The sequence below is a fragment of the Phytophthora infestans genome, genomic scaffold (assembly GCF_000142945.1).
Source record: "Phytophthora infestans T30-4 supercont1.47 genomic scaffold, whole genome shotgun sequence".
Lineage (NCBI taxonomy): Eukaryota > Oomycota > Peronosporomycetes > Peronosporales > Peronosporaceae > Phytophthora > Phytophthora infestans.
The window spans coordinates 324,765-337,146 of record NW_003303712.1 but is presented as its reverse complement, the minus strand read 5'-3'; the positions used below and the strand labels follow the sequence as shown (position 1 = coordinate 337,146).

Sequence of the window (12,382 nt, the reverse complement as noted above, 5' to 3'; positions counted from 1 at the left end):
TTTACGACGTAGTGCCTGTTTCCAGTGAAACATGCACTACGACTACATCACCCGTACACTCTATGCGTGTCTGCTGCGCTATAGATACGGCAGGTGTGCATGCAATGATAGTGAGCGTGGCGTCGTCAGCAGTGTGGTGGCGCTTGATACCGTCGTACATCTCTTGCCAGACGACTGGTGGAGGGTTAGCCATGTCGCTGACTACGTCGCTGTAGCTCTAGGCGCATTTCGCTGCGCACATCAATGGCTTGTGGCACCGTCTCGTCGCACGTCTGTAGAGCCCCACCTGCTACAGCTGCACCTGATCGGACAGTTATATTAGCCTTGCATCCTTTGCGAAACCTCTTGCAGACGTAGTAAACAGTGCTTGTTTCAGGACACGAGCGCTTGATGCAGAAGAAGTATCCACGATGGTCCATGGTGCTTCGCTGCCGTGAAATGGCTGGTACAGCATTCTGCATGAACAGCGAGCGGGTCATGAACGTATAAACTACCACAAACAATAATACCACCCTATCAGCACGACAAGAAGGAGGTGTGTAAAGGTATTGAGCTAAAATTGAATCCACCGGAGTACTAATAAAAAAAAATCCAGTTCATTTCAATATTTGAAATTGGCGCGCTTTTGGCGATCTTTTTCGCCTTGCCCACGTATGGACGTGTAGTTTAACCGACCTTCATATTTAAACTTACCCCGCCGTTGCTAAGCTACCAAATCCGCCATGCACCGCAATCCTACAAAGCGGCTACGCCTTACCTGGGCCGAGAAGGTGGCGCATTGATGTGGTGCGAGGGTACGTGGTCGAAGGTGAGCGCGACAACCATTCAACACTGTAGGCAAATTTCGGGTTTAGTTAACAAAGCGAGCATCAATTACTTGCTTTGTTAATATAAATCAATACAGGCTGTTTTTCGCTCCAAACAACTTTGAGCAATGTCGTTTAATACAGTACAGACTGTCATGTATTTGCTATTCACGCCGAGTACATGTACTGCAGTGTGCCTCAGGACAATAAGTAACGCTAATGTGAGTATTAAGTAACTGTTATGTAAATTTACGAAGATAGTCCGGAAAAAAGTCAATATTTGAGTTTTAGGACAATCTGGAGGACACAAATTATTATTCTGTAAGCGAAGATGAGTCGCTTTTTAGGACGTGTGCTGGGCCTATCCTAACCCACCACTTGCTATTAATACTTAAAACTCCAGCAAATGTAACCCTTTAAGACCTGAGGTCGTCTACTAGTAAATATTAAAGAGTCGCCATCAGGGACTTTAAGGCTTAGTTTCTTAAGGGCTAATCTCGTTTTGCCAGAGTCCCTGCCATCAGGGACGTTAAGGCTTAGATCCTTAAGGGCTAATCTCGTTTTGCCAAAATCGCTGCAACTTGCAAGGCTCAATACGCTGTAAAAATCAAAGCTCCAGAAAATACTTCTACTACTGGTACCTTGCAAAAAAAATCCGAAAAAGAGTGCAAATTCTACTCGAGTTCAATCATTACTTGACCTGCACCGAGTAGGTCGACACCACAAATTTAGCATTCTTGCCCTGGAAAGGCTCGGTACCAGCCTCGAGCTTCTGCAAGAATTGCGTCTGGGGGAGCGTGTTGTTAGCTGGAAGTTCGTCGAAGAACTGCTTCAGATCGGCTGTAAAGCTCTTAGCAGTCTTTTTGGCGACGTACGAGAACACCTTGACCTTCTTGTTCATGCCCTAGTATAACTCGACACCGCCCAGAGTGACGGTATTAATGGGCTTTCCACTGTCAGTCAGTGGCCAGGCACCACCGAGAGCGGCCAGCCACACCATCAGTTCGAGCTCAATTTCTCCGGTTGCAGACGAGCTCGTGAACAGATCATAGGCAACATTAGCGGTGATGTTGCCGTCGTAGGTGTACTCGTACTTCATCGTCGTAGGCATCGAGGTGATGGCAGACACTTGCTTGGGGCTAAACTTGAGCGCAGCATTGGGAAACGACTTGACCTGCCACGAATCTCCGGTCCAGTTGAAACTGGTCCGCCATGACACCGATGAGCTGGTGCTGCCGGTCACCTCCGTGCACTGCTTGCCAGTCTTGTCGTTATCCTGACCCCAGAGTTTGTTGTACACAGTGTAGTCTCCAACGACCTTAAGGTCATCGCGACCGCAGTACTCCTGGGCGTTGATAGACGAGGCTACAGCGGCGACGGCGAGCAGGGATCAGAAACTTCATGGTGCTTTGGTCGGTGTTTGAGGTGTTTGAGGCACGAGGCGAATTTGAAAATGTGTCGACTCATAGACCCTCGAATTCGTTTAGCTGTGTCTGAATCAAACTCAGACTCACCCCATCCCAGAACGCTTCCTCCGCACGTTTGGGGTTCATCTGCTGGCAGCAGTGCCCATGCGATTGAACTTTCGATTTCGAGGCTCGAGAGCATACACAACTGCGACGAGTATGAGGCTATCGCTGGTTTACGTATCACACGCTAACCAGGTACATGTACCGCCTTACCCCTCTCATAACCGACGTTTTCTCATTGCCGACAGACCATATTAGCCAATAGAAACCTGAATGGAGTTCACATGTTGTGAGCTTCTGCCCGCACTAAAACGCTATACCGACACCGCTAAAACGGAGCTGACACTCACTTGTGATTCTGCTTCGTGTCGACATCGAAGATCTTGTATTTCCAGGTCTGTTATGGTGCGTCAGTGCACCACTGGTACGGGTAAGAAACCAAAAACTTACAGCCGCACGTCATTTACCTACAAGCACAAGCTGGAAGTGCTTGTTTTTTTGGACGTAATTCATGACACTGATAAAGCGATAGAGAAGTGTGGTGTAGTGATTTTTCCGTAGTTGCGGATTATCACCCGTCGACAAAGACGTGACACCGCCCAAGTTGTTCAAGCGACGAACCCTCGGTCAGGTGATGTCCGGAGACGCCAAGGTGCAAGGGACTCGACGGCGTCACCTCCGAACGTTCAACGAGTATTGGATACGGGCATATGTCACTGAATCCAGGCTGTCCTTATTATTAATAATGGACTGGCCGGATTCGCATTCAGCGGACCATCTACGGTACGAACCCTCAGTGGCGGTTGGGATGAGTTCGCAGAAGACTCAGCGACCCTTGGAAGGCACTTTCACCGTCTGGGACAGGGCGCGGACCGTTAAAGATGCTCATGCGACGGTGCAGACGACGCTTGGCATGCAAGAAGATCCATAACGGATCATTGTTCACTTGATATTTGTATACTTGATTAGGACTTCTTATTTGGAATAGACCCGAAAGGGTAAGCTTAAATACAGAACAGAATTTCCACTCAAGCACACAGAGCGACGTCCGGCTTCAAGGTAAGCGTCAGGTCAAGCTTGTTTGAGTGTGTTATGCCTGTCGGTGAACTCGAAGCTCTGTAGCGAGGGTTCATCCGGCAAGGCCAAGAGACTTTGTGTATTGGCCGATTATTATCGGGAGGTTTTACGTGACGGCTTATTGTTGCCTATTTGCACGACTGGGAGTGCTTGAATTGCCTCCCTTTAATTTCTTCCAGCCGAGTGTTGAACACTCGGTGATCTCGTAAAAGGCTTACCCGTGCCTGGTACCCTTCCGCTGTTGGGACCACGAGGATTCAAAACACCTGCTAGCTTTGCTCGTGCTAGTAGCGTGTTCTTATTTTACTGGTTGGCCTATATAAGTAGTTTACAAGGTCCAGTTTGTCCCGGTGCAAGGGCAGAACTGGGTTCTTCAGGTCCGCCCGAACGATCGTTTACTATCCTAGTAGACGTATTGTTGTGGGAACATCCTAACTACATCTGTAGCTAGAGTTCACGTGGGATTTCCAACACCACAACTGGTGCCGCGACCCGGGAACAGATTGTGACCATTGTGAACTGTTTGTATGGCCTTCCAGTTTACGAGCTACCAAGAGAAGAAGAACAAGAAAAATACAAGAAATATGGCGAAAGGACAATTGACGGTACCAGTTACGCCTGCCAAGTCTGGCGGGGCTCGCAACGAGAGTTCAAGCCCGGCTGCGCGCTTTGCAGCCGCCACCGAGCTTTCAGTGAGCTTCGACGACGAAGCGGCCATCGGTCCTGACGCCCACGATTATGAAGATTACGAAGACAAGACGCCGGCTCCAGAGCCAGGCGCAGCGACGCCGGAGACGGCCACGCTATCATCGGGGCTGAGCGGGGCGACCAGGTCCCTTTCGAGGAACCTCGCCGACGAGCTCGATGATGTTGCGGGACCAGAACCAGCCTACGATGATTATGACGATGGGACCGAGGGTTCTAAACCTTCGGTGGCAAGTGCAAAGCATTCAGCACTGCTGAAGGCACCTCGCCCACCTATCAACGGTGATACACCAGCCGCCAAGCGCGTTTTCGACCGCGTACAAGCGCTGATGCAGAATGATGAGTGGATGCAGCTGTTCAAGCCCATCCCCAAGAAAAAGGCCGACTGGCCTGCGCTTGCGCAGGAACTTCAATACCCAGTCAACTCGGTTTCGACTAGTCAAGTTGCCGAGGATTCAGTCTCGCTACTGTTGTCGCTGGGGTTCGAGAACGAGACGTACCCATCGACGATGTCGCTCCAGGATTGGAGTCCACATGAAGCCGGAGCTGCTCTCCAGAAATGGAAGAAGAAGCTTCGGAAGGCGTTTGGCGCCGTTGGCATCAATGCTGGAAAGCAGCCTGTGAGTCGACCGATGATTCAAGATGAAGATCCGTCTAAGATTCCACTGCCGCCGACGCCCCAACGACTCGTTCGTACTCCTCCGACCAAGCGTGGAGCTGAGCATGGTGCCTTTGGCACTACCGAAGCTTCACCGTACTTTCAAGACTCACACATGGTTACGCCACGTTCGGAGAGCCGTATGCAACGTATTTACGCAAGTAACGAGGATTCGTTCGGTCGCCGAGGCGGTGCGCGAGCTCCCAAAGGTGGTGCCGGACGTCGTCAAGTCGACAGCGATGGTTCGTCCAGTGAGGATGACATTTTGGTGCGGACATTCGACGAGGAAGATCCTCAACTCGAGTTGATGCGTCAGATGAATGAGCTAGCGACGCTGAACGACGTGGACCCAACACCGAGGATTGAAATGGCTTTGCACCGACCGCTGGATCGCATCACGCCGTTCTCAGGCTCTCGCAACAAGAGCGAGAACTGTATGCAGTGGCTCCGTGGGTTCGTCTATGAAATGACTGGAACCCACACAGATGCCGATAAATGGTGCATTCCATTTGAGCTAAGTCTCCGGGACGGAGCCATTCATTGGTTCCGTCAACTTCCGAGGAAGACGAAGCGCAAGTGGAAGCTGCTGAGCGACGCGTTCATCCGCTACTACTGCTCGCAGTTCACGCAGACGGCACTGTCGCGTTACTACTCCGCCAAGCGGGAACGTAATGAACATCTGTGCGACTACATAAACAGGCTGAATGGCTATGCTCGGACCGCCCGTCTACACTTCGAGAAGAGTGGTCGCGACGCGAAAGAACACGTACAGCAGTTCCTGGCAACATGCGATGATGACAAGCTGGCGGAGAGTCTCTACCACGCTCGAGTCGCCGACATTCACGAGCTCGAAGAGATCGTCGAAGATGTTCTCAAGGGCAAGGAGAGGATGGCCAAGCGTGACAGTGAGTACCGATACTCTAAGAGTCGTGATACGCGACGCGACGATGGATTTGCCCGCAACAACCGGCGTGATGACCGTCGCCGCGATGACAACCGAAACAAACCAAGAGTGACGCTCATTGAAGCCACAGTTGATGACCTACTAGCTGAATTAGAAGGTCGTGAAGCTGCTCAAGGGGGCACCGAGTATTCAAACGAAGATCCGAACGCTTACAAAGATGTCCAAGACGAGTACAACGACTTTCAGCCCGATAATACGGATGGTGATTTCTCATTGGATGAAAACGACCGATACCTCGCCGCTGCTAACGAAAATGAACGCCGTGCAGCTGCTGAAGGCACCTACGCACGTTCAGACAACCGTCAACCGCGTGGAACGTGCCTGATCGCGAGAATGGCTTCAATCAAGCTCGCCGAAGTAGTGACCGTGGGTTCAATCAGGACCAACGCGGTCGACGTGACTCCAACCGCGACAACCGACGCCCACAGTACGGACCATGCGCGGTGTGCGGTGGCATGAGTCACTCCGCTCACTACTGTAACAAGCGATGCAAGTTCTGCAAGCAGCTCCACGATGCTGGACTATGCGAACTTTTCCGCAACTTCCAAGACCTTGCCAAATTCGTGCGCACTAAAGGCACGAAGGAGGAACTCCCGCCAGAGCTCAAGGCCGTCGTTCAAGAACGTCATTTAAACTAGGCAGCCCGCCAACTACAACTGGGTTGGTCCCTATCGGGCTGCCACAGTTAACTGAGCCTTCAATGGAAGCAGAGTGTATCTTTGCTTTCATGGGGCAGAGTGAATGGCCTGATAATTACGTAACAAGTGTGAACGCGACGGAAAATGAAAAGGAGATGAGTAGAATCCTCGGTGGAGGTGTTGGAGAGAGAGTGGAGTGTGCTGATGCTGATGAGGGCACCAGCGAGGGTTCGTTCGGCTTGGTTTCGAGTGCAGCACGAGACGAGCCCAAGGGTCACTCCAAGATGATGAAGTTGAACCCTGGCGAGAGACAGGGGTGGTGGTCGGCCAAGAAATTCGACCGACGGATCCGAATGAGAGCTCTGGTGCAAGGCGCTGTGAACGACCAGCGAACGAGGATCCTCCTCAACACAGGAGCGAACGTTTGTGTGATCACTGTCGCCTTTGCCAAGAAGTTGCGACTCCGAGATGTACCCGATCACGGACGCCGCATTGACATTCAAGGAATTAACGAAGGCAAGGTGTCTACGACGCGACGAGCGTGCGTCAAGATTACGCTCGGATGGGAGATGGTGTACGAGTTCGAGATGTGGGTAATGGCGCATAGTGCAGGCGTCGACGTGGTACTCGGGACCGACTTTATGATCCCAGCTGAGATCCGGTTGGACCTGTTTCAACGCGCGGCGCAATTACCGCACAAACGTCAAATCCCACTGATTAAGACCAAGAATATGATCGATAGCGAGAAATACGGCTCCCATGTTAACGCCGGGCCACCCGAACGTTTGGACATTCAAGCGCACGAGTGGCGAGAATATCGACTAGCGAAGCATCAAGTCGGGCTGGAAGAACACGTACTGTGGGTTCGTCGAACGAACAAGCTAATCCCGTCAGTGACGAGGTTTCGACGTGGACGGCCTCAGAGCATTCGATTGACCAACGTGTCTGATCGAACTGTGTACCTACCAGCACACGACTCGATCGCGATGTGGATTCCAGATGGGGATTTGCCACGAGGTGACGGCTATGTGCGTCTGGAGTCCAAGAAGTACCAAGACTGGCAAGTGTTGGCCTACGAAGGTTGTAGAGACCGCGAGCTCTTTCAGCGTGAATGCGAAATCTACGAACAATGGCTTGCAACTCAGCCTTCAGCAGTTGATCGACCATACTACCCAGAACCCGGTGGGGTGCTAGCACGACCTCTAGAAGACTCGCTAGTGGATTCTAGTGATCGTCTGACATGTGCAGAGCGCTGGGCACTGATCCTGGAAGAACGTGAACGAGTGGAAGCCTGTCTGGCGTCTGGGGTGACAGCCGGGGATTCGGCCGACGGTCAGCCTTCCGCAGAACCTTTGGACACGTACACGACAACCCATGGCGGAGGCAATAACGCGAACGAAGCCTCGGTAGTGCGTACACACGAACTACTGCGACCGGTGAACGTGGTACATACGCCAACGAGTGTTAGTGTCCAGTCAGGGGTGACCACGGAAGCGCCAAGCAACGGCACTGGATTGGATGGAGTCACCCGTTTTGACGAAGCTGTCCCGGCCTTGTGTGTCACCAAATCTGCGAACGAGCCATCGGTGGTTGATCCAGAGGGTACAGGCATCGCGCAGAAGGTGTTGAGTACGGCACCGAGTATTCATTGCAAGATTGGTGCGAATTCCGAAATGTCAAGACAGCGGCAGAACGAGGAGCGGGACAAAAGTCAACAACCCAATATGTCGGCGGCCCACGCATTCAATATTGCGAACGACGACCCGGCAGATGGCCCAGAGATGGGAAACCAGGATGGGAAGGAGATGGATCAAGTACCGACTGTTGAAATCAAAGCGGATGCCAATGTTGAGTCAAGGGAAGAATCCGTAGCGGCGCTGGACGGAACATACATCTCGGTTGCTCGAGTGTTAACAACCGAGGGAAATGAAGCAACGGAGGATACGAGAAATGATTTCTACGAACACCCAGCTAACAACATTGGCTTGGACGACTACGCGAAGGAGCTGGCATTCCTGCCGGACCTGACCGAAGAGATCAACACGACAATTGACTACACTGCGCCGAATGTTGCTGATCCTGAGCTGTCGACTGAACGCCGAGAACGTCTAGTCGCGACGCTAAAGAACCACGAGCACATCCTGATTGCTAGTGGTAACGCACTGCCGCCGCCAGCCTACGGGGCGGTATGCGATATCGACACACAGGGGCACGCCCCAATTAAACAGCGTGCCCGGCGCGTGCCGCTGCGATTTCTCGGCAAGCTGTACGAGCTGCTGCGCGCTTTATTGCGTGCAGGACTGATCGTCTTTTCAGACAGTCCATGGGCATCGCCGATCGTGATTGTGATGAAAAAGAACGGGCTGGACATCCGGCTCTGCATTGATTACAAGATGGTGAATGCTATCACCGCGATCATGGAGTATGCAATGCCGCTAGTCGACGACCTGTTAACAGATCTCGAGCGCTACCTATGGTTCTGCTCGCTGGATGCAGCAAGCGGCTTCTGGGCGGTCATGATGAACTTGCGAGCGCGTAAAGTGTCGGCGTTCGTCTGCGCACTAGGACATTTTGAGTGGTTACGCATGCCCTTTGGGTTAAAGAACGCGCCGATGATCTACCAGCGTATGATTGACAACGCACTCTGGGGGTTCGTTCAACCTAAAGGAGGTTGGTTTGAATACTCGGAGAGGATGCGTTTAGCTGAAGAACAGGCCAAGGAACGTCGTGGACCAAGCGCCGAGGGTTCGTTTCAAACGAATTTGCGGCAGACCGCGAAGCACCGGTAGAGACCGACCCTGTACTACAACTCGTCAACAGCCCCGTCGCTGACATGTTTACGAACATGGAATCAGACGAATCATCGCTGGTACCTGTATTTGGTCGACGGTCGTTTGTGGATGACATTTGCTTCGGTGGCGAGGATTTCGACAGCTGCCTGGCGACGCTGGACCGATTGCTGGCAAGATTTGCACAGTGTCGGATCAGCATTAGCTTCACCAAGAGCATCTTCTGCCAACCCAAGGTGGACTTTCTGTCGCATAAAATTTCGCCAGAAGGTATCAGAGCTGACCCCAAGAAGCTTGCGGCTATCACCGAGCTTTCGTTTCCAACGAGTAAGAAGGGCATGCAGTCGTTTCTTGGAGCGGTTAATTACTACAGCCGCTTCATTCAAGACTTCGCGGTCTACGGTGCGGCGCTGTACCAGCTCAAGGATGAAGACTTTGTCGTTGAAGGTGGCCTTTCTGTGGCACGTCGTTCCTTCGAAAGATTGAAGACGAGTGTTTCACATTCACCCATCCTCAGGCACTTCGATCGGTCGAAAGAAGTTCACGTCATGCTCTTTGCGAATGAATGGGCGTTGAGCACTACGCTAATGCAAGAACATGAAGGCAAGTTACACCCCGTACGGTTCCTCGGTCGGGTGCTTAAGGAAGCCGAGATGAACTACCATCCAGCTGAGAAGGAATTTTTGGCGTTACTTCTGCTGTTGAAGATCTGTTACGTCCAGCTGGCAGGAAAGACGCTACATGTCTATACACGATTCTCGACGTTAGAGTGGGTGCATAAGTCGAAGTCTCTCTTCGGACGCGCGGTCCAGTTCGCAGTGCTGCTATCGCAGTGGCACCTTAAGGTGCAGCGCGTGAAGGAGAAGGATGTCGCCTTTGCGCAGCTACTGCAGTCAAGCATCACGAGCTTCGTTGACCTGGAAGACTCGCTCGCGCCGGTGGCGCCTCCAAACAAGGGTTCCCCGACTATTCGAATGGACCCCGCGTTGCTGTACGCCAGGCTTTCCCGTAATTACAGCGGATTCGTCATGTCTTTTGACGGATCAGCGAAGACAGAGAAGTACGGTGGCTACGGGAGTTGTTCATGGGTGCTGTGGAGCCTTCCTGAGTGGAAGGTAGTGATTGCTGCAAACGCTTACCTCTCGGCTACCACGGTGAATGAGGCAGAGTATACAGGTATGATAAACGGTGTCAAGGCTGCTATTGCGCACGGTGCCGAGGATTTAGTCATCGTTGGTGACTCAAGGCTCGCGATTCAACAATCACTAGGGGTGATCGCATGCAGGAAGGAAACTTTGCTAGCGCTGCTGAATACTCACAAGTAACTCTCGGCCAAGCTTCGATCAGTTAAATATCTTCACGTTGTACGAGAATACAACGCGGCCGCGGATTCGTTAGCCACTGAAGCGCTGGAATCGAAGGTCAGTCGGGTAATCTTGGCTGAAACTCGCAAGTCGGAATTGGCATCGCTGAACCGCATCCAGGAAATGATCTACGAGCCGGATGAGGACTCGGTAGATGTTTCGTCACGAGGAGCAGAGCGTCAAGTACATGTACTGTCAGGCAGCGAGTCTTCAAAGTGAAAAACTTTCGAAAATTTCGTGGTTGATTACAGCTCACCAAAGTGCGATTATGGTAATATAGCAGTGATGACTCGGCGACAGACGAAAGCCAAGAAACGCGTCAGTTTCGCAGATGAACACTCGGAGGATGTCTCAAAAGCTCAAGAACAGAATGAAGAACGACGAGAGACGTCCACCGAAGATTCATTCGGCGAAGATTTGCCAGACCATCCTCACAAGACTGTACCAGCGGCATTTCCCATTGCGGAAGATGTTGACCCAGTAGCGATACAGCGGGAACGACGCAGACGGATACTGGTGGCACAAGACGAGGAGCAGAAGTGGTTTAACATCAAGAAGGTGCTTCAGGGCCAAGCAGAAGAGCTGAGTTACAAAGAAGCTCGAGATGCCTGGAAGTATTCTGACCGGTTCGTATTGTCTGAAGACGGCGTGCTTCACTATCTTGGATTGAATCGTCGATACGACCACGGTTGGCAAGAGGAGACCAAGCTGCGGCTTGTGGTACCAACAACGATGGTTCAAGAGGTCTTGCAGAGCTGTCACGACTCGCTGGAAGGAGGACATCAAGGTATGGTGAGAACGTTCCATCGCGTTAAGTCCGATTATTATTGGATCGGCTTGTACGCTGACGTGGAGAAGCATGTGAAGTCATGTCCAGATTGCAGCTCGAGTAAAAGCCGTCCGCAGCTTCGTGGATACTCGCCTGGCAATGTACTAGCCGAACGACCTTTCCAGATCGTGTTGATGGACTTTGTGATCCCACTACCGAAATCTTGCAGGGGCAACACTGCGTTGCTCCTATTTCAGTGCTCGTTCACGGGATTCGTTATTGCCAAGGCTATGTCGGATACGACTGCGCTGAGTGCTGCTCAAGTGTTCGAAGAATGTGTGTACCGACGGTTCGGAGCCCCATCATTGATAAGGCAAGACCGCGACCCACGCTTCATGAGTGAGGTTTTCCAAGCATTCGCGGAGATGATGCAGTCGAGGTCACGAACTACTTTGAGCTATCGGCCACATGCTAATGGACAGCAGGAACGCTCGGTGAAGTCGGTGATGGGTTCCGTACGAGTATACGCGGAAGACCCTCTACAGCAAGATTGGGACGAAATCGCGGAGAAGCTGGTATTTGCTATTAATACTTCTCAAGACACTACGAGGAAGGAGACGCCGTTCTACCTCGTTCACGGTTGGGATGCTCAGTCGACGCTGCGGGCAATGTCGTCATCACTCAAACAAGGGCTCGGCAAGCAGTCTGACGCACTAGCGTGGCGGCGTGAGATCAATCGACAACATGAGGTCGCCCTCACTATGGCCAAAGTTTATCAGGCTGTAGAAAAGGAGCGACGAGCAAAAAAGCATAATGATGCTCTGAGTCGACTGGAAAAAGCCGCTGTACCTCAACCAAGTGGAAACGAACACTCGGCAGACCCTCTAGAAGCTTCAGAAGAGATGGAAGATACTGCAAGAGCCCCACCGAGATCTCTTTTCGAGATTGGGAGCCGGGCGTGGTTGTAAATGGAGCGCGTCAAACCGGGCTTGACGAAGAAATTAGCTCACCGATGGAATGGACCTTTTCGGATCAAGCGCAAGGTGGAAGAGTTTGCGTACGAGCTGGAACTGCCTGACCGAAGTGGGTATCGCTTCTACCCAGTAGTGCATGTGTCGAGACTCAAGGCTGTCAACGAGTTCA

The 12,382-nt window shown here is 52.0% G+C and overlaps 1 protein-coding gene across 1 annotated transcript; it reads right to left on the bottom strand.

Moving 5' to 3' along the window:
* Positions 1 to 1,497: 1,497 nt before the first annotated feature.
* On the bottom strand, positions 1,498 to 2,359 carry PITG_16985 (cell 12A endoglucanase, putative; the record flags this gene model as incomplete). The annotated part of the gene is made up of 3 exons (XM_002897155.1): positions 1,498 to 1,710; positions 1,804 to 2,171; positions 2,278 to 2,359. 3 exons carry the CDS (start codon positions 2,357 to 2,359, stop codon positions 1,498 to 1,500), a joined length of 663 nt encoding a protein of 220 aa, XP_002897201.1.
* Between the last annotated feature and the right edge of the window lie 10,023 nt (positions 2,360 to 12,382).